The sequence below is a fragment of the Podarcis bocagei genome (genome assembly GCF_964188305.1).
Source record: "Podarcis bocagei genome assembly, chromosome: 11".
Classification (NCBI taxonomy): Eukaryota; Metazoa; Chordata; class Lepidosauria; order Squamata; family Lacertidae; genus Podarcis; species Podarcis bocagei.
The window spans coordinates 33,149,699-33,175,417 of record NC_138136.1 but is presented as its reverse complement, the minus strand read 5'-3'; the positions used below and the strand labels follow the sequence as shown (position 1 = coordinate 33,175,417).

The window sequence follows — 25,719 nt, the reverse complement described above, 5'->3', positions numbered from 1 at the left end:
CATGTTTTTATATATTTTGGAAGCTGCCAAGAATGGCTGGGGCAACCCAGTAAGATGTGTGGGTCATAAATAGTAAAATTATCATTATGGAATGGGATGTCCCTATTTTCATCAGAGAAATGTTGGAGGGTATGACAACAGTGTTAGTTTGGTAAGAGTGCTGTTCGGAGCCCCCTTTTCCTCTCACAGAGCTACAATTCACAAAGTGGTTTAATGATCGACCCTTTTAAACAAGAAACTCTAAGCATTGCACTTCTATGGGATGAGTAGGGATCTCCTAACAACTCTCAGCACCTCAGCAAACTACAGTTCCCAGGATTTTTGGGTGTGTGTGTGAAGCCATGTCTGTTTAAAGTGCTTTAAATCAGTGTTTCCCAACCACTGTTCCGCGGCACACTAGTGTGCCGCGAGATGTTGCCTGGTGTGCCGCGAGATGTTGCCTGGAGGGAGGCGGGCGAGTCGGGCGGCGAGAGGCGGGGCGGCGGCGGCGAGGAGAGGCCGCCCAGCGCGGGGCTCTCGCCGTCTGCCTGCCTGGCTGCCTGCGAGCTCGGCGGGCAGCGCCTCCGTCCGCAGCACCCGCCTCGCGGCTCTCATTCCCTGCCCCTGCCAAAGCTCACCCAGCCAAGCCGCGCTCTCCTTCCTGCCTCGCTTTGCTGCCTCCTCCCCCCCACCCCCAAAGCTTGGAGGTTCCCCGGCAAGGGGGAGGGAAAAAATTGAAACTTACACTTTTGTGCGTCCCTCCCGGCGTGACGCTGCGCGCTGACGTCACGGGGCTGTAATGGTGGTGTGCCTCGAGATTTTTTTCATCAAACAAGTGTGCCTTTGCCCAAAAAAGGTTGGGAAACACTGCTTTAAATGTATGGTGCCAATGGGGCTCAAGTCTGCTCTATCTCTGGCTGACAGCCCTTCTGATTTTCGGAGACTGCTGTAATTGGTTTACATTTAAAAATATATACATTCAGAAACAACATTCAATAAAATTTTCCAGAAACTAAACAAAAACAAAACACAATGGTGTATGAGAAAATAAAACTGAGTAAGAGTACTTAACCAAAAATAAAAAGTAACAGTCCAGGATAGCTTGTGTAAGCATATATGAGTTTAATAGCTCAGTTAGTAGAGCATAAGACTTAATCCTGGAGTTGTTGGTTTGGGCAAAAGATTCCTGAATTTCAGGGGGTTGGACTAGATTACCCTTGTGGTCCCTTGCAACTCTATGATGTAAAGGTCTTTGCAGTCTGCCTCATGAATTACCTTGGAGGGTGCATTCCAGAAGGTAGGTGTTATCACCAAGAAGACTTGCTTCCTTATTGTCACTTACTGACATTCTGCTAGTGGTGGAACAAGCAGGGTCCTCTTGGAAGATCATAATGATTTGCGTGGTCTGTACCAGGAGAGGCAGTCTATAAGATACCCTAGTCCCTAATCTGCAAATGGAATGCCCCCCACCTCAATGTCAATAGTATCTCTGATGATTTTATTTTGTATCAGTAGGCAGAACAAACATAATCCACACTACTATGTGTTGTGTCTAGCTGCCTGCTCTTACTAGAAGGCTGAAGATATGGGCTCATATCTCAAAGAAGTGAATTTTTGCTATAAGGTACACTGTGTCTTATGAGTTTCTGCTCTCCTCTAGGAGTTTTTGCTTTGTTCTCTTCCTTTTTTGTTGTTGCTGCATTTATTTATGATATAATACTTATGCAGCCTGAGCCTAGCCATTTTGGAGGGCTCAGGAGGAACATCTGGGGTGCGGGGCGGGGGAAGAGTGTGTTGCTGCTACCACCACCCTGCCCATCAGCTCCTGCCTTGGGGGGCCACCTTGTTTCTTCTATTCACATCCTCACACCCGCCAATAGCCCCAATTTTTCCGATACATCACTGATTGACAGAAGCCGCCTCGGCTCCTTATGTCAATCATCTTATATGAATAACCCTACATTTCACAATTCTGAGAGGTTTGTTTTATACACCCCTGTCATGTCCTGCTGTCCTTACCTCTAATCTAAGTAACCCATACCATTGTAACTTTTCCTCTTAGAGGAGCTGCTCCTCAGTGTCTTCAAGTGATCCAGACACCGGTGAATTAGGTCTACTTGCAAAGAACTGTTCTCCTAAGACACTTTTACGGGGACAGATTTTTGGAGGTTCCCAGCCCCTGTCTCCAGAGCAGTGATTTTCAGCAGCATAAAACCATTGATTTACTACCTGACAGAACAATTCTCTTAGGTTTCCTTGCAAGCATGCTCTGAGCTGGGGTCTCGGCAGTTGTTGGCCAGCTTTCCAAGCTTACCTCCCAGCAGCTGTCTGGTGGGTCTTTCTTCCTGAGCCTCTAGCACATTTTTTTTTTTTTAAATGTTCTCCCACTTGGCTCAGTAGTGCTTCCAGCATGATGATAAATGCTGCAGAACTGTGAAGCTGTGGCCTGCTTGCACTTATCTAGCTTTCAGAAAGTAGCTGTTATGTCTCAGCCTCTGCTGAAACAGCAGCCCTAGTTCCTCACTTCCTCATGCGTTGTGATTTAGATTTTTGACTCTGCAGACTTTGGTCGCCTCTCCTTGATTCTGCTCGCCCTGCTAGGGAAAGCTCCCCCCACCCCAGAAAGCTTTTTGATGTTTCCCTGATCTTGCTCAGATAGACATTCATTGCGTGGCAAGATGCAGTGAAAATATCTGTACAGTGGTACCTCAGGTTACAGATGCTTCAGGTTACAGACGCTTCAGGTTACAGATTCCGCTAACCCAGAAATAGTACCTTGGGTTAAGAACTTTGCTTCAGGATAAGAACAGAAATCACGTGGCTTCGGTGCATTGGCAGCGGGAGGCCCCATTAGCTAAAGTGGTACCTCAGGTTAAGAACAGTTTCAGGTTAAGAACGGACCTCTGGAACGAATTAAGTTCTTAATGCGAGGTACCACTGTACACCGGGCTAGCCAGAATTTGAAGCATTGCACAGTCTGTTGGGTTTAAAGATTTAAAAACATTCAAAAGAAAGAGCAGGCACTTTGGAGTTGCCCATCAGCCGTTAGCATCTGACCAGCAGAATGAGTAGGCATGCAGGTCGCCTGGTTAGTCTTCCTCACTATGGTGAGATGTATTATATTTCTATTTAAATTATGGTGATTATTTCTAAATTTGCACCTGTGCAAGACATATAAATATGTACACAAAAATATTATGCAAATCTGTGTCCTCATTTGGTGGTGATGCATAAATGATCACCCTAGTGTACACTGCATTTTTACACATCTTTCGACACTGCTGTGTTTTGTGAGAGTAAGCACATGTCCCTGCAAAGCCTTCACCCATTTTTGGACATGTGAACTATCGCTTAGTATTTCCATTCCTTTCTTTCTTCCTCTGAAAGGTTAAGCAGGATTTCTGATGTGCTGGTGAAAACTAATTTGGCCAATTTCATGCTACAGTATTTGGTTAAGGTTTTCTTATTCATCTCTAGACTTACTTAAAATGGGTATAAGTGACCGTAACAAATATTTGCACGAAATATAAACAAGCATCATTATTTCCGGCACCCCATTTCTCAGGAGAGGTGGCAGTGCCAAGCTGAACATATGGTTTAGGCAAATTTATTTTGCTTTGAAACATCCTATCTCTAGAAGTCTCTGCCAATTAAAATGGATACTTCAGCAGAAAGGGCAATAAATCATTCCTGAATTGGGAGAATGAGCAAAAAACACAAAAAAACAAAACAAAAAACCCCCACAACTCCATTATCCCCCCTTCCCCAATTCTTCCCAGTTACAGGTTTGGTTGATTAATCTGAAAGCTAGACCAGAAAGAACTCCCAGGGAAAGCTACCTTGGGCTGCCTATTATGGAATAGTTGAATATATATATGGCTACACTGTCATTTTTTGTTCTATGTTGAACAGAAGGCTTGTTCATCATGCATTGTGGATGACTCTACTGTTGGGTACTATGAGCTTGTTGCTTCACATAACTGATTTTGTGTATCATGAAAGAGCAACTGATGGTTATTGAATTTGTTATAGTTGTGTTTTCATAGAGCCGTAGAATTGTAGAGTTGAGAGGGGGACCCCCGAGGCTCATCTAGTCTAACCCCCTGCAATGCAGGAACTACAACTAAAAAGTCCATGACTGATGGTCACCCAACCTCTGCTTAAAAACCTCCAATGAAAGAGACTCCAACACCTCCCTAGGGAGTTCGTTCCTCTTTCAAATAGGTCTCGCTGTCAGCAAGTTCTCCCTGATGTTTAGTGGGATTCTCCTTTCTTGTCAAAAGGGACGCGGGTGGCGCTGTGGGTTAAACCACAGAGCCTAGGACTTGCCGATCCGAAGGCCAGCGGTTCGTATCCCTGCGACGGGGTGAGCTCCCGTTGCTCGGTCCCTGCTCCTGCCAACCTAGCAGTTCGAAAGCACATCAAAGTGCAAGTAGATAAATAGGTACCGCTCTGGTGGGAAGGTAAACGGCGTTTCCGTGCGCTGCTCTGGTTCGCCAGAAGCGGCTTAGTCCTGCTGGCCACATGACCCGGAAGCTGTACGCCGGCTCCCTCTACCAATAAAGTGAGATGAGCGCTGCAACCCCAGAGTCGGTCACAACTGGACCTAATGGTCAGGGGTCCCTTTACCTTTACCTTTACCTTTCTTGTCACTTGAAGCCATTGGTTCAAGTCCTACCCTCCACAGCAGGAGAAAATAAGTTTGCTCCATCTTCCATGTGACAGCCCTTCAGATATTTGAAGATGGGTGTATGCAGTGCTTTGTACTCAAGAGTATGCAGTACTGGCAACCCCCCCCCCCCATATTAAAAGTGTGGCACTTACTGTAACAATTTCATGGTGAATACCAGTTCCTTTTCCCCTAAAATAAATAAAGCACTGGGAGTACACATGCACATTCAACGGCTAATGGCATCCATGTCACCCAGAAGGTTGCAGCCGCAGAGAAAAGAAAAGAAAAGAAGAGTTGTTCCGTTGTCTGGAGAGGTCATTTCCTGGTTCGCGTGGAGAAGCCGTTTTCAACAAAGCCCAGAAAGGGAAACACGCAACTGTATTGAGGCAGCACTGGGTGTAGGAATTTTGTGCCTCTAACAAATTTGCACCCGGGGCAACTGCCCACGCTATGCTACTGACTCCAGCACCTTGTTCTCGCAGAGGCCAACCAGTTGAATATGAAAAATGAATTCAACAATACTCTCCCCAATTGGGATTCCCAACAGCTTGTGATTCCCATCATGGCCCTGTGTGCTTTGTTTTCTTTATTCTCGTTTGTGTACAGTGGTGCCCCGCAAGACGAACGCCTCGCAAGACGGAAAACCCGCTAGACGAAAGGGTTTTCCGTTTTGGAGGCGCTTCGCAAAACGAATTTCCCTATGGGCTTGCTTCGCAAGACGAAAGCCCATAGGGAAATCTCTGGGACAGCGGGGAAGCGCAGCGCATTTAGAAGCGCTCGGGGAAAGCAGCGCACTTCGCTGCTTTCCCCGGAGTGCTTTTAAATGCAGGCGGCTGGGAGGGAATCCCTTGGCCCCCCGCGGGACTTCCCGAAGCTCTTTTTAAGTCCGGCGGGGGGCCAAGGGATTCCTTCCCAGCCGCCCGCGTTTAAAAGCACTCTGGGCAAAGCAGCGCACTTCGCTGCTTTGCCCAGAGTGCTTTTAAATGCGGGCGGCTGGGAGGGAATCCCTTGGCCCCCCGCGGGACTTCCCGAAGCTCTTTTTAAGTCCGGCGGGGGGCCAAGGGATTCCTTCCCAGCCGCCTGCGTTTAAAAGCACTCTGGGCAAAGCAGCGCACTTCGCTGCTTTGCCCAGAGTGCTTTTAAATGCGGGCGGCTGGGAGGGAATCCCTTGGCCCCCCGCGGGACTTCCCGAAGCTCTTTTTAAGTCCGGCGGGGGGCCAAGGGATTCCTTCCCAGCCGCCCGCTTTTAAAAGCACTCTGGGCAAAGCAGCGCACTTCGCTGCTTTGCCCAGAGTGCTTTTAAATGCGGGCGGCTGGGAGGGAATCCCTTGGCCCCCCGCGGGACTTCCCGAAGCACTTTTGAAGTCCGGCGGGGGTCCAAGGGATTCCCTCACCGCCGCCCACCTTTAGAAGCGCTCGGGGGAACACCTGCCCCAGCCGCCCCACTTCGGAACGCTGTTCCGAAGTGGGGCGGGGGGGGCGGGGACACCTGCCGCCGCCGCCCCACTTCGGAACAGCTTTCCGAAGTGGGGCGGGGGGGCGGGGACACTTTCCACTTCGGGACACCTTCTGAAGGCGGGCAGGGGGCGAAAGTCTTTGTCCCCCCTGCCTGCCTTCCCAGGGGCTTTTAAATCGCCCCGGACAGCGGAGAAGTCCTCCGCTGTCCGGGGCGATTTTAAAATGCCGCCCGCCAGCATTTTAAGATAGCCCCGCACAGCGGAGAAGTCCTCCGCTGTCCCAGGGTTTTTTAAAATGCTGGGGGTGGGAAGAAAAGCCCTTGTCCCCCCCCCAGCCTTCAGAAGAGGTCCGGGGACAGACTGTCCCCGGACCTGGTCTGAAGGCGGTTTCCCTAGGAACGCATTAATTGATTTTCAATGCATTCCTATGGGAAACCGTGCATCGCAAGACGAAAAAACCGCAAGACGAAGAGACTTGCGGAACGAATTAATTTCGTCTTGCGAGGCACCACTGTATATTAGTATGCAATATCTTCTCAACCTGCTCTGTATCTCTCAGCGTACACATAAAATGAGCATTTATAAAACATCCCTGGCTATTACTACATGCAAGCAATGCTGTTTCCTAAACAGCTAAATATCTTGCAGGTGTCGGAAGTGCTCATTTCTTGCTTTGCACTGTTGGTGGCCAGCACTAGTTCACAGATATTACGTTTCTCAATTGTTTTGAATTAATACATTAATTCATTTTGAATGGGCTTTTAAGAAAGGAAGGACGAAGTTCGCTTTTGTATCCAGGGCTGTCAAGTCGCATTGAATAACTTAATGAGGGATTAAGGGTTGGCATTCAGTGTTAGCAAATGTAAAGTTTCGTCTCCAGACATGCTGCAGGCTGGTTTGATGAACAGTAGCCAGCGTTACCCTTAAGGATATTCTTTTGTTGTATGGAAACATTTTGCAGTAAAGTGTTTGCAGCTGGAGATGTATAAAACCATTGTAAAAGTCCTTTAATCAAGCAGGGACTATCCACGTGCTTTCACTTCCTCTTTGGGCCCTTCTCCCATAAAATGCCATGGGGTGTTTTATTTCAGTGATATGTTAAGCCCCTAGATTGGAAAGGCAATAATTAAAAGGCAATGATTTGTTGCCTGGAGTGTGTTTTTCTGGAAATAATGGGAATGTGGCTGTTTCCTCTAGATAAATGTTAAAAATAATCCGACACTTGCTTAGAATTACTAGATAATGTATTCTTTTAAAATTTTACTTTGCTGAGTCTCAATAAACATTGCGCAAACCTTAGCAATGCAGTGTGCAAAGTTAGAACAATACAATAGTTCTAACCAGAGTGGTTGCTTATATACACTAGAAAACAGCACCACGATTTTAGAATAAAAACCAACCTCGACCTGGCAAAAGGTCAGGATGAGAGCCTGGTACATGAACCAAATTTCCAGATCTTTTGGATCACAACTCCCACAAGCCACAGCCAACATGGCCAGTGATCAGAGATGATGGGAGCTGCAGTCCGACATTACTGGAGTGCACCACAAGTTTATTCTGTAACAAACTTAAATCTGTGCAGTATCAGCAGGGCCCAAGCAAGAGGATGGGTGGGTACATTTGGCTTACCCAGGCCCAGAGCTCCAGGGGAGGCCAGGCCTGGGCTACATGCCCATTTCTGTGAGGAGAAAAACAAGTCAACTAGTAGATGGTGCATTGAAGATGTTTATACAAACTTATTTCCATGTATTCATACATGATATCCAGATCTTGTGAGATTTTCTGGAAACAGTGTTAGGGTAGAACATGTAATACAGTGTTTACCTCGGGTTACATATGCTTCAGGTTACAGACTCCGCTAACCCAGAAATAGTACTTCAGGTTAAGAACTTTGCTTCAGGGTGAGAGCAGAAATTGCACGGCAGCAGCAGGAGGCCCCATTAGCTAAAGTGGTACCTCAGGTTAAGAACAGTTTCAGGTTAAGAACGGACCTCCAGAACGAATTAAGTTCTTAACCCGAGGTACCATTGTATTCTGAAAAGCGAGTCGCTGGCCTAGGCTGTCCAGAGAATGAGAGAACCCCCACTGACGCATAGAGAAAAAACATGATGAAACGGTCTTTGGAGTTGTGTGTTTTAACTCCAACATCATGCTTCTTCTGTCCCAACCATCACTGTGTATAATATCTGTAGCAAAATATACCTCTTTCACCTGGTTTGATGTCTGCATTCAATTACTGAGTAAATGTGGAGTCAGAGAGAGAGGATTTGTAGTTTGAAACACAAAGGAAAGTATGTCCTCCTTTGTGTCATGCCCTCTCAAGAACTACAACTCCTAGTGATCCATAGTTCCTGTAGGCATTTCCTATGCACAGGTTGGAGAAACCAACAGGGCATGGCAGTGGAAGGGAGAAATTAGTCACAGGAGGAGCCAGTGCTGCTGAAAATATTTACTGAGCCCAGGAAGTAGGTGAGCACATGAGGTAGACCTCTGTCTAAAAATTGCACGGAGCCACGGACCGTTGATCGAAGGGACAAAGAATGGTGCTGAAATGGCAATTGTCAGGGCTCTTGGGTATGATTTATATACATACATCTGATATTGCCCTGTGTTGCTAGGGAGCCTGACACACATGAAGCTTTAATAAAGGGACCTGAAGAAACTAATTCATGCAGGTGACAATAATTTCGCATGGCGGTTCCGTCCCCAGCCCCTGCGTGATATCGGCAGTGTGCGCATAAGTGTGCCCCACTCCGTTCTTCCCTTTTCTGCCCCCATTCTTCCCTTTTCTGGACCCAAAAGGATCCATGTGTTGGCAATAGCGCGCCATTTGGACGAGTCTAAAATGCTTGCCGCCTGTATGAATTAATCTCCCATTTTTTCAAAACAGACAAGGCCTTTTGCTGGAAGAGAGTGAGGAAGGGACCCTCGTTTCCATCTGTATCAGTCCCGGCCATTCCCCATGGGAAAGAGGGGCTGCATTAGCAGCCTGTATCGAGCTCAGTGAAATTAGGCTTGGCCATTGGATATCGCTGCTGTTACTGTGGTCTCTTATGCTGCAAATATGAGGGAATTCTCACAGACCCTTTCACACGGCGTAAGAGTTGTGCAGGAGCTGCTGGGCTGTGCAGGCTGGTTCTCACCGCCGCCATCAATGTACCCATTGGCCACTCTTCCTGCTGTATTTCAGATAGGATGGCTGTGGGAAGGGACTGTACACATGTGGTCAGGAACCCCCCTCATGAAGGAGATTCTTGTGCATGTAGGGCCATTCCAACAGTCACCCAGTTCCTGGTTGCAGAACTTGGGCTATGTGCTGTGTACTCATTCTTTTAATGTGTCAAGGGGTTCGAGTGACTGCCCTGCTCCAAGGATTTAAATTAATGACTTAAGACAAAAGGGATGATGAGAAGATAACAAGTGACAATGCCGATGTATATGGGTTGCTGTTTATATTACATAGAAATGCTATCCTGGGGTGACTCCTTCCTGTAAAGGGGACCCCCCCATAACTGAGATTCCATATTTTAAATGCAATGTTATTTTTCAGTGGCTGGGTTTTATGAGGCTCTATTTGTCATACAGGGCCTCACTCAGAAGAGGGATAGGCAACTTTCAGTCTTCCAGATGTTAATTTTATTAAATGTATATATCATGTCGCATGCCTCAAAGGAGTCCTGAAGCAATTTACAGGACAATAAAATACAAAAATACAATTTAAAAGCCATTAAAACAATATGCTCCTCCACTTCTCTTCCTATGGCTGTGCCCAAACCTGGGGCCATGGTTTGTTTCCTTCAAATAAACCATAAGTGATAACCAAAGTTTTAAACTATGGTCCAATGTGACATGTCAGACAGCTGTTTGAATCAACCAATTGCTGCACACTTTCAGCTGTAGTAATAGAAGGGGGGCTATTGTTGCTTGAATTTTAAGTCTCTGTTGATTTTGTGTAAATCAGCTTTTGCCAGCTCACTTATATGCTATTTTCTTTTCCAGAAAAAAGCCCACCGGTGAAGGGCTCGCTCTCTGGAAAAGTCATCCTCCCTTGCTTCTTTTCGACCTTGCCTACTTTGCCTAACTACCACAGTTCAAATGAACTTTTCCGGATTAAGTGGTCAAAGATCGAACAGGATAAAGGCGGAAAAGATCTAAGAGAAACCACTGTTTTGGTGGCCCAGAATGGGAAAGTCAAGCTAGAGCGAGGCTACAAAGACAGGGTGTCTGTTCCGAGCAACTGGGAAGACATTGGTGATGCATCATTGACTATGGAGAAATTGCAGGCAAGCGATGCTGGGGTTTACCGCTGCGATGTCATCTATGGAATTGAAGATACCCAAAATGTTGTCTCATTAGCTGTGGATGGTAAGACTACACTTTTGTATTTGTTCATCTGCTTTATCAGCTTCAAATTACAAAATGAATCATTATATATGAATGAACTAGCATGTTTAATATGTTTCGCAAAGCTTTTCCCGTTTGCCGGCAAGATACTGTTACATCTCAATTATCTTCTTAGCCTCCGTTTCTACTCCTGCTGTTTCTAGTTTCCTGGGAGAGTCAGTCTAAGGAGACAATGGAGTGTGGTGGGTGTGGCCTTTCCTTCTATTGTCATAAGTAGTCTGCCAGTAAGTCCTATTGCTACTGGCATTGGTTGATCTCCATCTTTTGCCTCTGGACAGCAATGGTGGGAGACAGCTGTTGTTTAGTATTTGGCCAGAATTGACCACAAAGCCTCCAATTGCTGATCCTGCCTTGATTTTGGGTGCTTCCAGACCATCTGCTTATTGAGCGTCCATCCTGATTGGTTTGCATAGTGACAATACCAGTTACTTAATGACCATTCATTCTGATTTGTTTCTGGGGAGGTTAGAAGATGTTGCATCAAAGCAAGTGTTATCCCACATTTTCCAGTGTTTCCCCCCCCCTGTTGCTATTGATATTGGAAAAGTTCTGATCTTTGGGGAAAGCAGGTTTGTTGTAGAAGGTCTACTAACCGGTTATAATTTCACAAACTGAATATGCCAGTATGTGATCGAATCCTACTCAAAAATAGTGACAGTCTGGAAGTACTTTCTGCTTTCTTCCCAGATACTGAGTTTCCTTTTATTCACCTTTCTTTGAAGGAGAGATGGTTCCCCACCCAAAATTCAAAGCAACCCCTGTATTCATTGAATGCAAACCCTGCTCTTACTATGCTCTTTTATTTTCTTATCTATTATGATACTTCTTAATATTCCCAGTTTGGGCTCCATCACTTGTTGTCACTTTTATCAGATGTAATGCTGTAATCTCTCCACAGTGCTTAAGAGATCGGGAACTGGACATGGGATGGCACCCTCCTCCTCCTCTTATTTGGCTTGAATATTAGTTAAATACTGCTTCATCACTGTATTTAAATCACTAGTCCTTTTTACCAGGAAGTGATGCCCAAGGTGGAACCTACATACATATTTAAAATGTTCCAAAAATGCTTTTAAAAAAAGCGTTTTTAAAAATAAATGAATTTTTCCATTAAGCTCACCACCTAGTGTCACATTGTATATTGTACTTAAAACACACTTAAAACATTTTATTTGCAGCTGTATAGCTGAGTCCCAAGTTTGAGGCTGTTGGTTAAGAGAGAAACTTAGTTATTATTAACTGTAGTTAACATCATTGCTTATGTAAACTTCAGTGTGACTAAAGCTGCCAGGCCATGGGTTGAGGGAATGCCAAGAGGTCAGGGAATGGGGGTCTCTTACTGCTCACCATACAGTTGTAGCATTGAAAGGGACCCAAAGGACCATCTAGTCCAATTCCCTGCAATGCAAGAATCACAGGTAATTGTTAAGGCATCATTTTTGACATCTACCACCACAGTAGCTTCCTTATGGTGCCAAATTCATACAGGAAAAATGAGTTTAAAGATGACTGCATGGTGCAAAATAAAACCAAAATTTCACCATTTTTATTGTCATAGGAATGTGACCAGATTTATAGTACTTAAACCGGCACGCAGAAACCCCAAATATGAACATTTCTTCTGCCCTCATCACATGTATAATGTAATCTAGATGATAGTGCTACAAAAGCAGACATTTAGAAGCACACAAGATTATCCACATCATACATAGCTGGGGGCAAGGAAGAACTGAGTAGAGTAAAGCAGATGACTCAAACCAAGCTAAATGCAACGCTGAAGGCTAAAAATAGTGAAGGATGTTTAGGGTCCTTTTTCTCGCAAAAATTCCCAGGTCTGTTCTTCCTGGCACTCTTATATAGGTCTCTGACTACACAGCAAGGGAACAACAAATGAGCTCCTTGAGGAGGCAAGGTGCTCCATGTTCTGTTTCTGTGCCCTTCCATAACTACTACTCTTAACTTCCAACCCTGCCCAGTGGTGCTGTCCCCACCTCTTTTCTTTGCATGCCCACCTTGCAACATCTCTAGCCACTGTTCTTGATCCGTCCATCGTATAAACTTTACAGGGAAAATGAGGGGAAGGTTCCCATTTGCTTTTTGTGCAGGAATCAGGATTGTGTCACAAAAGATGGTCAAAGTTGAATACAAGCTGGGAACTTCCCCCTCTGTTTTTCTTAAGCCTGTGGTGTTTGCGTGCAGAAATGAGATAATATGTCTTCCTCATGATAATAATAATATGGGAAGCATTACTCACCACAAATGATCAACTAAGCTCCCTCGTTTCATCAAACTGGTTGATAAGTGATGGGACTTTTTATATGCAACAAAATATGCTTGTCTGTTTCCTTTGCATTCCAAGGCTACACAGCATAGCATCATATTTCTAATCTTTATTATTTGGCCTGGAGAGCTAGAAGCATATAGTCTACCCTCAACAGAGTGTTTGGAGTTAACCAGAATTAATCAAGGCTACTGGGGTGAAAATAAAATTGAATTTATGGAAAGCCATGATGGCAGTATTAAATGGGGAGAGGTATTTAGCTCAGTGACAGATGGCATGGTCTCAGGGGTGAGCACTGTAATTGAAAAGCGCATCAGTGCTGTGGACTAAAGAGTCCTATAATATCCACAAAATAAAAATTGATAACCACTGCCTCAAATCAGTCAAGTATAATGATATATCATAATTTTATTTGTATGCTGCCTTTCCACAGAAGGAGTGTGCTAAAAGTAAGAAGCCACCCTGAGCCTACATAGCTTTAACTTAGTTAGCATTCATAAAGAAAATTCCATATTGCTGGGGGTTGGACTAGATGAACCTAATGGTCCCTTTAACTCTACAGTTCTATGATTCTATGTTATTTAGCGCATACTGAACATAGAGGCTCTGTTCATTGCATATAGCCATTTGTAGGCCCATCCTTCATGGATTTGTCTAATCCCCTATTAAAACCACATGAGATACTAGTTATCACCATATCTTGTGGCAGTGAATTCCATAAATTAACTGTATGTTGTGCCAGACATAACAACTGCTGACCAAGATTGAGCATTGTATCCACATGTCATCTTCCCCCATCACCCCTCTCCCTCTCCCTTCAATTGCTTGTTAGGACTAAGGATAGCTGATTCTGGGTTCATTGCAGTTAGTAAGTAGAGATTAAACCACTGTTTCCTGATTTGATTATAACAGGAAACCGTGGTTTAACAAGCACTGGGAGTCTTTTAAGTCTGATGCACGAGCAAAGTGATTGGGGAGATACTAAAGGGAAAGTGTACAGCCATAGTTTATTGGACAGAAACTATTATGCCTGAACAGACCCTGCTGCTTTTGTTCTAGGATTTCTACTAGGGAGTATACAACAATAAAGCAAATACTGCCTCTGTTCCTTGTTACCCTTTAGATAAATTGAGGATCAAACTGTGTCTTTCTTCTCTGTCATCAGTTTAAAGGACAGCTTGGCTGACTGTTCCATTTTGTTTCCAGCTGTCTTTGTAAACCAGCATTACCCAGGAACAAGTTGCAGTGCTCAATATATCACTCATGTCAAGTAGAACACATAATCAAAAGAAACGTCCCTTGGAAAACTCAAGAATTTCAGAACAACTTCAAAAGATTTTTCTAGGTCTAGACTCCCAGGAGATGGCAGTGGCAGATGACATTTTTATATATAGCTTTTATTTTTATATATAGCTTTTATTTTCTCTTTTAAAACCTCATTAACTCAACGTGTCAGTAATAGATCAGCCTTCTTTGTGTCTCTCTGACTAATATAGGGGAAGGGCTGTTTTCATGGATATTAGCCTGTTCATTTGAATTTGATCCGGTAGCAAGTTGGAATAATTAACATTAAACAGAGAAAATTCTCTCTCTCTCTCTCTCTCTCTCTCTCTCTCTCTCTCTCTCTCTCTCTCTCTCTGTGTGTGTGTGTCTTTCTGTCTGTCTTGGGGAGGAGGAAGGGTAATCTCATTTCCCATTTATATCAGTGAGGCATGCATGAGAGAACTCTCTGGGGGATTCTGACTCACTGAAAACAGTGGGATAACAGTGCACAAGGTGTTCAGTTTCCCACCTCTAGATGTTACATAGTGGGGAAAAACCAAGTTTACACTTAACAAAAAACTACAACAACATCCTTGCTCTATTATGAACGGACCACAAGCATGATGCTACAGCAGCAGACCCTTTGCACTTCATGACATTCCAGTCTGAGATTCTCCAACTTTGGGCGAGGGCCTTGAGAATATCAATGGAAAGCATAGCACCCATGGGACAATGCTTTGGATGTTTTCATATTTTTGGACCATTCAGTATTGACTTTCCTTACTGTTATAGGACATAATTTGCCACTTCAGTGGTTTGTCAGTCCCTGTCACTTTAACAGCATCAGTGCCATCAACGTCCTCTGCTGATTTCTGTTGATCAGGCACAGGGGCAGGTCAGGCCAATATTTTCATCTAGTCACAGAGCAGCCCTGTTTGCCACTGCCTCTCTGCTTCAAGGCTTTGTGAGTACAGTGGTACTTCAAGTTACAAATGCATCAGGTTACAAATGCTTCAGGTTACAAACTCTGCTAACCTGGAAGAGTTACCTCGAGTTGAAAACTTTGCCCCAGGATGAGAATGGAAATCGTGTGCTGGCGACACAGTGGCAGCAAGACGCCCCATTAGCAAAAGCACGCCTCTAGTTAAGAACAGTTTCAGGTTAAAAATGGACCTCCAGAACAAATTAAGTTTGTAACCAGAGATACCACTGTATTGCTCACTACAGTTTATTTTGGATGTATTTAAATTGGTGGTGTGGAGCCTCAGCCATGGAAGGGAAAACTTTGGGACAGGGCAAGAACCTGTGACCCTCCAGATGTTGCTGGATTAAAACTCCCACTTCTGAGCAATTATGTCTAGGATTAGGTTACCAGACGTCCCCTTTTCCTGGGGACAGTCCCCGGATTTACAAATCCCCATACAAAATCCATTGAAGTTGAAAAGTGTCCCGGATTCATTGAAAAAAATCCAGTAACCTTAGTCTAGGATGGCACTCTAAGCTCGCAATGTTCCCCCTCTGTAGGTAAGAGCAGCTTCAGGGGTTGATGTAAGTCAAGGGAATCATCATGGGGCATGGGCTTATCAGAGACATTGCAAAGCAATAAACAGGACTTGTGGTAAAGGCCCATGATGCAAATTTACATAAATGTATAGAGTAGATCTGGGCAAATTAAGATGGGAGGTGAATAGACTTGCACTGGCACTTCACTAGGGCCAGGTGATATATCGATATATCGTGCAAAACCGTCTTGAAGTCCATATTGTGATATTAGTTTCATAATTTTTGACCTGACAATACATTGCAAATCATGATGTGTGAGTGCGTACTCTGCAAAAATCATGATGCGGGAAAAACTGTGAAGCCAGTCAGTGCCTCTACATAGCTCCATCCTTATTTCAGACATCATGATATATCAGTATATTGCGATGTTTAGCTGGTGATATATCACAATGTGGAAAACCAGATATCGCCCAGCCCAGCCCAACACTGCACTCTGCAGCATGTTCACCTGCAACATAAGTGAAATAAAAACTAATAAAATAAAAGGAAGGAAGTGGTAGGAGATATGAAACCTGGCATAAAAGACTCTTTGTATCCTGCCCCCGCAGCAATGCCATTCTTCCAAATCAGGGTCCTGCTGCAGCTGCCTTTGGTAAACTAAAAAGATTTCTTGAGTTTCCATCATGGATGTTTCACCTCACATGTAAGCTTGATCCTTATTTGGACATATGTTCTGCAAGTTCCTGTAATCATCTAGAGAACATGCTTAGGCTGTTCCAACAGAATGCTCCCAATTTTTAATTCCATCTTGCTCAGATATCAGAAAGCTTTAAGCTGTCTTTCTGTTTAGATTTTAAAAGACGCTATCTCAGCCCCTTGGAAGCATACCTGCCCTTGGGTAATAATCACTGGCAGAAAGAAGCTGGGAAAATGTTGCTTCATTTGTCTCATTTGTATCTCTGCAGCAGTGGAGCATAACAGACTGAAACTGGGTTGCATCAAGTTGGGAATGTGCCGCATCACAAATCCAAATTAGCTGGCAAATTACATTTTAATGAAGATCAAGATGCAAGCTGACCAGATCAATAGCTTCACCTATTTGTGGCCAAAGTCTATCTGGAGCCATTTTCCAGTTCATTAACCTGGACACCAGTTGCTGTGGTCTGTTGTTCACAAGGGAAGAGAAATAAGCAATAGCATGCCTGATTGTCACTTCTTAACGTGAAGCGATGGATCAATTTCTTCTTTTACAGCTGTCTAGACTGGGGTGGCCATCTGTTATGGAACCCACTGAGTCTTGAACCTTTAACCTTCAGGAACAGAGTCAAGGTTTTTCACTGCATGGCAGTTCTGTCAATTAGCGTTGTTATGAACGTTTCAATATCAAATAATAGCAGAATGTTATTCATAGTAATATTATCATTGTTATCGCTGTTACTTAGATAGTTGTGTTGTGTGGAGGGTGGGGTGGGGTGGAGAAAGGGATTGTAAATTTGTTTAAATGGCATGTGGGAAATTCCAGGGTGGTAAACACCTAATGTAACTGGCTCTCTGCCATCTTCTCATAACATTAAGACCATGCCAAGCCATAAGCCTCTTCCAAGTACTGTTTGACCAAATGTTAGCAACCCAACGGTATTCTGATGAATTATACATTTGGAATAACTTTGTGTTCTATGGAATCATTCCACATTTTCAGCGACGGAGAGAGCCTATCATGAAAATTCATGGAAACAGTAAGGGGTGTTTTACAGCAAAATGCTGTATCCCTATTAAGCACGCCTAACTCCTGCTAATTTCAGGAAGATTTGGGTTGCAATCTTGCACCTAGTTAATCATGTTTAAATGTTTATTTGAGTTAGAACACTTCAGGTAATGCATACAGTGGAGGGGCCACAAGGTTATTGAGAAGACATACACATAACAGAAGAAAGGACATTTTGCCACATTCTGAGGCTGCTTCAGGCTGTGGTATTTTAGAGTGGGCTTTGGTCACTTGCTATGAAATGCAGGTTGCACAGTTAGAGTAGATTTAGCAGTCTAATGCAGCAGACCTCCCCAATACTGGACTTTTTGCAGTAAAGAAGGTGATAGGAAAATGCACTGGAAGGTGTGAGATAATGGTTTTTATTTATTTATAGAAATATTTACATGCCACCCTCTTGGGGTCCCTTCCAACTCTACAGCTTTATGATTCTATGAATATAAGACCATTTCCCCCAGTTTTGCTTTTTGTGTAGCCAGTTAAGTTGCTGAACTGGCATGACTCCTACCTCCTACAGATCAAAGTGGGCTTGAATTTTATGCATTCTTTCAAAAGTTACACTAGTGCATTAATGTTTTGTGCATTATTCTTGTGTTGGTCATAATAAAAATTAAAATAAATTCTGCAAACTGTCCAAACAGCGTTCAGTTAGAGGCAATTAAGAGTGTCTCTGAAAATTACAATGTACGTTTAGTGACATAGCCTATCATGGAAGATACATTATTTCTCTTTAAAGAAACCCTTGTTTCTAACTTCTGTTGTCTGACAAGTTTTCTCATTTGTATGGAATTATTCATTATGGAAAATGTTGAGATAGCTGTTGCACAGCCATATAAAGCACAGCACTGTCTACAAATGCAAGTATCTTTATTCATTTCAGATTCAAACATATGCCCATCTTTCAACTGGGAGAAGAATACATAACTTTTCCCTTTTCTTGCGAGGAATTCTATTCAGAATAAGGGAATTTCCCTTAAAAACGGGGAAACGTTGACAGCTATGGAAGAATATGTCCTCTAGCTAAGACTTGTCTTCACTGAATCTCAGCTTGATGGGGACTCCACGGGGTGGCTATGAGACTCCTACACCTCTAAAGTCCCATACATAATCTAAGAAGAGCCTGAAAGCTTTGAACCCAAGCACTGAGAGAATATGTTCAGCTCTATTGTCTATTCCTTTTGGGCTGCAGAGTGGAGCATAGAAAATTGACAGTCTATTTTATTTCAAGAAATTTCAGTAGGGTAAAATTCCAATTCTGTTTTATTTCCACATTGGCTGTAGGCCATAACAGAAATGCAGAAATGCAGTACTTAACTCTAGTACTTAATGGAACCCATATCTTACAGATTAGTACAGTGAGCAAAAGATAGTTCAACTAAATTTAGTTTTCAGTTCCACATTCCTGGTGATGTAGAATAAAATCTGAAGTTTTAAAATCCTTCCTCCATGTTATTTCTAAGCTTACTGCTTAATGAGGCTAGTATAATTTCATCAGCAATATGATGATAATATTAATATTATTAATAATAATAATGTTGATGACACGCAAGTGACCAGCATGGTTTTTCTTTCTTTGCAGGTGTTGTGTTTCACTACCGAGCAGCTACTAGCAGGTACACCTTGAATTTCAAGCAGGCTCAGGAGGTTTGTGTGGAGAATGGTGCTGTTATAGCAAGCCCTGATCAGCTGAAAGCAGCCTATGAAGATGGCTTTGAGCAGTGTGATGCGGGCTGGTTGTCCGATCAGACCGTTAGGTGAGAGGACCAAGTTGCTTCTTGACTGCACACCCTAAAACTTTTTTGTACATCTGCGGGGGCAAATGAAACGTGACCTTCACAAACTTCCGCTTACTCTGTTGCAGGTATCCCATCAGGCAACCAAGAGTTGGATGCTATGGAGACATGATGGGGAAGGAAGGAGTCAGAACCTATGGATATCGTCTTCCTAATGAAACCTATGATGTCTATTGCTATGTGGGAGCCTTAAATGGTAAGCGGAATCTTTTTTTATGCATGCTGGCTTCCCCATCCTGATGCCCTCCAAAAGGTTTGGACTGTAACTTGGTGTTATGTACTGAGTTGAATAGGATCCAAAATGCAGCACTCTGGTTAGTCCACAGGAGCCACCCAATCCAGCTCCAGGTAGAAGTGAATCCGCAACCTGATTGGCCTACAGGAGAATCCCGGAATTAGCCAATCACATGGGGCCCATTGTGTAAATAATGTATATAAAGCAGACATTCTGGGGGAACTTCCATTCTTTCTCACCACTATGAGCTGAATAAAGAGCATGAAATCCACTCTCGACTCCAAGTATATTTCACTTACATCAGCCCAAGTCAGCATAGCCGATGGTCAGAGCTTTTGAGAGCTTTAGCCCAGAGCATCTGGAGGAATCCGGATGGGGAGGGCTTATTTAAAGCATATGCGGTTTTTCGGAAACCAAACATCATGGTAGTGAACCTTGCATAGACCTAAGCTTTCAATGGCAGCTCAGTATTCATTTTATCCTCTAAAAGAAAAAGGTTCCAGTGCCTTGAACCGGGTCCAGTAGTCTGTGGGCAGCCAGTGCAGATGTTTAAGAAGAATTGACCATCTGCCCCCGTTCCCCCTCAGCAATTTAGTCGCTGCAATCTGTGCTAGCTGGAGCTTTTGAACCAGGCCCAAGGCCAGCTCCACATAGAGCATATTGCAGTAATCCAATCTCAAGGTTCCCATTTCACGGACTGATTATGGCTGTAGCTGGCATACCAGATGAAGCTGGCAAATGACACTGCTGGTCACAGAGGTCATTTGGGTCTCTTATGAAAAAGGTGTTTCTTCAGAGGGAGGGCAACCTTAACCAGAACAGACAAGCGACCTGCTTTCTGGACACAGGAAGCACTTACAGAGCTTCCTTCTTGCCAGGATTCAACATGCATTCACTGGTCCTCGTTCACTCCATAAGTACATTCATGGGCTAGTGCAGGGCTTGCACAGTATCTCCAGATTCATATATTATGGAGAAAGAGAGCTGCTTGTCTATCAATGTAGCAATGACACCATGCCCCAAAACTAACGACTGCTCCTAACAGCTTCACATGTAGGTGTTAAAAAAACTTCAGGGAAAAATAGTGTCCTGTGGAACCTCACGGTGGAGGCATTTTAATTTTGGACTGATTTTTCAAGGTAGGGAAAACCTTGGTGAAGAAAGCCATTGACACTTGTTATTATGCCACTGGATTCTTAACATCACGTACCTGAGTCACCGCGATTGTTTACTAGTATCCGAATCAATAAGCGATTTCATTGTCATTGTTGGACTAATCACTAAGTGAGAGCACATGCAGATAACTGAAGAATAACTGATGGAAGGATATTATTATACAGTGAAATGCCAGTGCCAAAGTGTTACACCAGATGGGATTATTAGCAGGGTGGAGAGCATGTGGAAATATGTTGTGAATTTACCATACTAATTAGATTCATCAGGGTGAGATATATGTAAGCACACATGATTTTAGCTCTTTGCATCTCCTTTTATAGCCTGTTTCTATGCATGCTTACTTGGAGTTAAGTTCTAGTGAATTCAGCAGTGTTTATTCCCAAGCAAAGGGGCATGGTGTTGTGACTTTGGGCTTTCAAAAATCACCTCTGCATTTATAGGTGTAGGAGCTGAGTTTTTGTTCAAGAAAAGATACAATCTGCATGAATTTCCCCGACACTGTTCTACTCTGGTGGTCACTTATATGTGATTTCATATTTCATACTGGCCTTTTATTTATTTTGCAATGCCCTGAATAGTTTTGCTGAAGGGGCAGTGTAAAAATCATTCAAATGCACAAATATAATTGTTCATAATTTGACTTAAAGGCAAATTGTTTTGCTTTGAATGCTGCATGATTAGAAAGAGAAATATTTTCACATTCAGAATTCTGCGCAGCTAATTGTGAAACTGGGGGCAAGTGATCCCTGTTTGTATGTTTCCTCTTTAATGTGATTATTACAAACTAATTAATTCCTTAATTAACAAATACGGGGTCAGAAAGGGCACCTGAGTGGTCTGTCAGAGGTGTTTTTGTTGATATGCCTGCTTAAAGAACATATTGACATAATAATGCCTAAGTAGAGCTTTTGAATAATAATAATAATAACAGCAATAATTTTTAATTTGCACCCCACCCATCTGACTAAGTTTCTCCAGCCACTCTCGGCAACTTGTAAACAAATAGTTCAGGAATGTTTATTTAGTTTGACCCCCTAGATAAACATGGTATTGATATCTGGCTGGAACCAATGGAAAATCTGACTTGTAAAAAAGCCCATTTTCCATGTCCCACTGATGATGCTGATCCAAAACACAGCTATGGAATGTAAAATCTCCTGCCTCAAATCCTATTAAACTATGCCCATATAATAAGTAATCAAGGGAGTGGTAGGAAACTTATTTTATGGAAGTGTAAAGGGAAATCTAACATATATTTCCCCATGATCCACCTTTATGCCTTTTAGTCAAGAAAAGCAATATAAATCCAGATGTTTCTTGCAGATTTTTACACACACACACACACACACACACACAGACGTACGTTAGTGAGTATGCACAACCCACCACACAGCAAGGGAAACTCGTTGACTTCAGACTGCAGTTGCAAAATAGTCTATTGGTAAGAATAATAATTGCAGACCTCAGTTCTGGAGAAAACAAGGGCCGTAAAGCGAATGTGAGTTTGGCAGCCGTGCTGACTGTACTTACCTGGAAGCAAGCCCCACTGAGATTTTACTTCCCAATAAACAGTTAGGACAAGGATCATCACTGGCAAACTTTAAGCTGTGTGCATTGTTGCTGTTCAGTTGGCTTCAGGGAGCCTACTCAGGAATATAAGAAACCATTCAAAGTTGACACCGAGTGCAATGTGTGTGCAGAGAAGCATGCAGATGAGCCCCACAGGAGTCAGCAGAAGGGCATTTTTTCTTTTGCACCATTACTACTCTGCCAAACACGCAGCATCATGACGAAACCATTCATATTAAAGACAGGATGAAAAAAAGGGTTAAAAAAAGTAACTGTTACAAACTAACAAAAATGAATTTGACACAGTTTTATGGAATCAAACAACAATTAAAAACAACCAGTGTATGCCTATTGATTCCCAAAGCAAATGAATTCAGGTCATTCGTAGGCTGATTTTCAACCTTGTCAGATTCCAAAGGCAGGGTACAATGAAAAGATTTGAACAATTTGGCCTGTCATTTGGATTTGCTTGTGATCAACAGAGAGATTGGCAGAGTCCCTATATGGATAAGTCTTTTCTATGTTTTTTTTTAAAAAGTAAAGGACTCCTGACAGTTAAGTCTAGTCGCGAACGACTCTGAGGTTGCGGTGCTCATCTCGCTTTACTGGCTGAGGGGGCCAATGTTTGTCCGCAGACAGTTTTTCCGGGTCATGTGGCCAGCATGACTAAGCCGCTTCTGGTGAACCACAGCAGCGCACGGAAACGCCGTTTACCTTCCCACCAGAGCGGTACCTATTTATCTACTCGCACTGGCGTGCTTTCGAACTGCTAGGTTGGCAGGAGCTGGGACCGAGCAACAGGAGCTCACCCCATCACAGGGATTCGAACCGCCAACCTTCTGATCAGCAAGCCCAAGGCTCAGTGGTTTACACCAGAGCGCCACCCACATCCCTATTTTCTATGTTTTTAGCGGTTCTCAATTTTATGTGTAAACTGCATTGAGTCCTGTGAGGGAACAACAACAACAACAACAGTGTTAGGTGCACTGAAGCACAATGCCTGGTACAGCTAGGGGAGTGATCCTCTATCTGAAGGATCCTAAATACGGTAATCTCATGCCTAAACCAATTCACAGATGGTCTACATGCCAATGACCCTGGTTGGATGTAATTCAAACTGCCACTGACCAATGGCAAAACCCCATTGCAGGTGTGCAACAATATTCTTTCCTGATTAAATTTCATGCACAACAAAACATATGAACTGAGTCTCAGAGGATAGAATACTAGAGGGTAACTCTTTGGAGTTCAAGCATTTTGGCACGAGGCTGTGGTGAATCTGTGTGTGTGTGTGTGTGTGTGTGTGTGTGTGTGTGAGAGAGAGAGAGAGAGAGAGAGAGAGAGAGAGAGAGAGAGAGAGAGAGAGAGAGAAAGCTTGGCTGCCAAGTCTATCTTGCTGCATTTAACAGCAATAAAAAGCAGCTTAGTCAGGTGCTTTTTAAACTGAGCAATGCAAATACACACAACAGGGGAAATCTGGAGATTCTTAGAGTGCTTTGACTCTGGGGCAGAGGCAATCAGCCTAAAACAGGGGGCCAAAACTAACAGAAATCACATTGCTGTCTGCAATCCAAAGATTGTCATGGTTTCCATGTCACCCCTGTTATTGCAGGGCACAGCTAGCTCTCTTGCTCCTGGCCCTGGTGTTTGCCTGGATCATTTTGCTGAGTTACTCTCAGTGTGGATTCCAGCTATCAAAACATTACAGACCACTTTTAACTCTTGATTCTCCCTCCCACCACTTCTTTCTAAGTATTTCTTCATTGCTCTAATGCTCGGAGCTACGTCACTCTCAAGCCTGCCAGATGGATTTTCTCTGTGTCTTTCTGGAACATGTGGGAGAGATACATTAAACTGTTTTTGTTTGGGAAACCTTGGCTCAGGCAGATACATAATTCAGCACCTCAAAGTGTATGATAGAACTAATCCCCACACTTAAAAGTTGACTGCAACACTGCCATGGTGAGAATAAGAGCTGGTTTTGGAGATTATACTTTTAATACTTTTACTGAGTTCACTAACAGTCATAATCTTGTTGAGGGAAGTTGCTTAGAAGGTCCAGATAATCTTTCCCCTTGACGCTGTGGAATGGGAAGCTGTGGATAAACACCACCCTAGCTTGGCTACGCCTGTGGAAGTCAGGATTAAAAGTTTAGCCGTTCTGAGACTTGTGGCCTGGGATGCAGCATATAGAAACAAGACAGATCTTATAATCTCTGTGGGTTATACAACTGAAGATTGCAGGGGTGTGTGTGTGTGTCATCATAAGACACAGTGTATGAGATTTCAAGCTTGTTTCTGGACTGCACCATTTCCCATGGTAAAGGAGAGATTTCCACATATAGCATACCCATCAAGCTGTCCTGAAACCCCCCCGGAACATTCTGTTTTTCTCACAAAAGGACAGTGGCCAAAATGGCCTCTGCAATCTCGTGTGATTTCAGGCTGCACTCTTGCCCTGGAAAAGTGCTTTGGGGGGAGGGGGCAGCTATCTTACGCAGTGCCCTAAAACATGTATTTTTTCTGGTGCTGTGCCTGAAGAAAGCACTTTTTGGGAGGCTGAGATCTCATGTGGGTCACTTGACTCATGTGGGACCTCAGCGCCGGAAGATGGCATCCTGGTTTTGAGCTGCTTCATATTGGAGGTTATGATATGGTACATGGTCAGTACATGAAAGAACAGCCTGCTCATTAAAAAGCCCTAGCCTGTCAGACATCAAATATGCAGGGAGCTTAACCTTGTGATCCTGGCATCTTGTCTGAAGTGGTAATATGGTCCAGTGAAGTGACTGTAAGGATTGACATGCAGCTGTATGTAGCTGCTGAGCCTAAAGCAACTGGTGGTCTAGTGCGGGTGGGGCTCTCTTGGCCATACGTCACTGCTGGTTGCTGATAGGTGGACAGGCAAGGCAGCAGAAAACCAATCCAACACTTCTGATGCTGTGTCCACACCATGCTGAGCTCCCTGCTGCCTTGCGTCTCCCATTGTCTTTTGGTAACCAACAGCAATGTGCCGTGTTGGGAAGTCAGGAAAGAAACGTAGCCCCACCCTGTCCCAAGCAGCACTTTAACCTAAGCCCGTATTCAAATGTATCCTAGCAATTTCAGTAGGACTCACTCCCTGACCCCAAACATGTTTTCTCAGAAGATGCAATTGATTTCAGTGATCCCCACCCCCCTAAATAATTGCACTTAGGTTTGCAACTTTGGACTTCCCTTACAGTCTTTGGAGTATGCTCTCTGAAACAGTAGTGAAATCATTATTTCATAAAACATGAAGAATCTCCCAAACCAGACATCAATTCCACTGCTAGCCGAAATGAGACCAGAGCATTTTTATTACCTGTTAAATTGCCTTGGAAAGCACATTCATATGTATCCTCCAAAGTAACAGAACAAAACATATATATTCCACTGCAATTTGGCAGAATTAAATAGTGTTGTTTCAACATTTTTAGCCTCAAACAACCATTGTTTAGTTCTCGTTGAATGCTCATTTTGTTAACATGTCGCAATGGCTGTGTACACCACTTGAGATGCAGATTAGATTAATATTGACACATGGATTTGTAGTTTCCTTGCAAAGCAGATGGCGTATTTTGAAGACCTTACTGCCTCTTTG

At 43.6% G+C, this 25,719-nt stretch overlaps 1 protein-coding gene across 3 annotated transcripts in view; it reads left to right on the top strand.

Moving 5' to 3' along the window:
- Positions 1–25,719, top strand: part of VCAN (versican) — a 131,757-nt gene that overhangs the window by 22,949 nt on the left and 83,089 nt on the right. For all 3 annotated transcript variants that reach the window (XM_081213448.1, XM_081213450.1, XM_081213449.1), the window contains exons 3-5: positions 10,108–10,473; positions 18,904–19,078; positions 19,186–19,313. In XM_081213448.1, the coding sequence (XP_081069574.1) occupies positions 10,108–10,473; positions 18,904–19,078; positions 19,186–19,313 (669 nt within the window). The remainder of the gene's footprint in view (positions 1–10,107; positions 10,474–18,903; positions 19,079–19,185; positions 19,314–25,719) is intronic.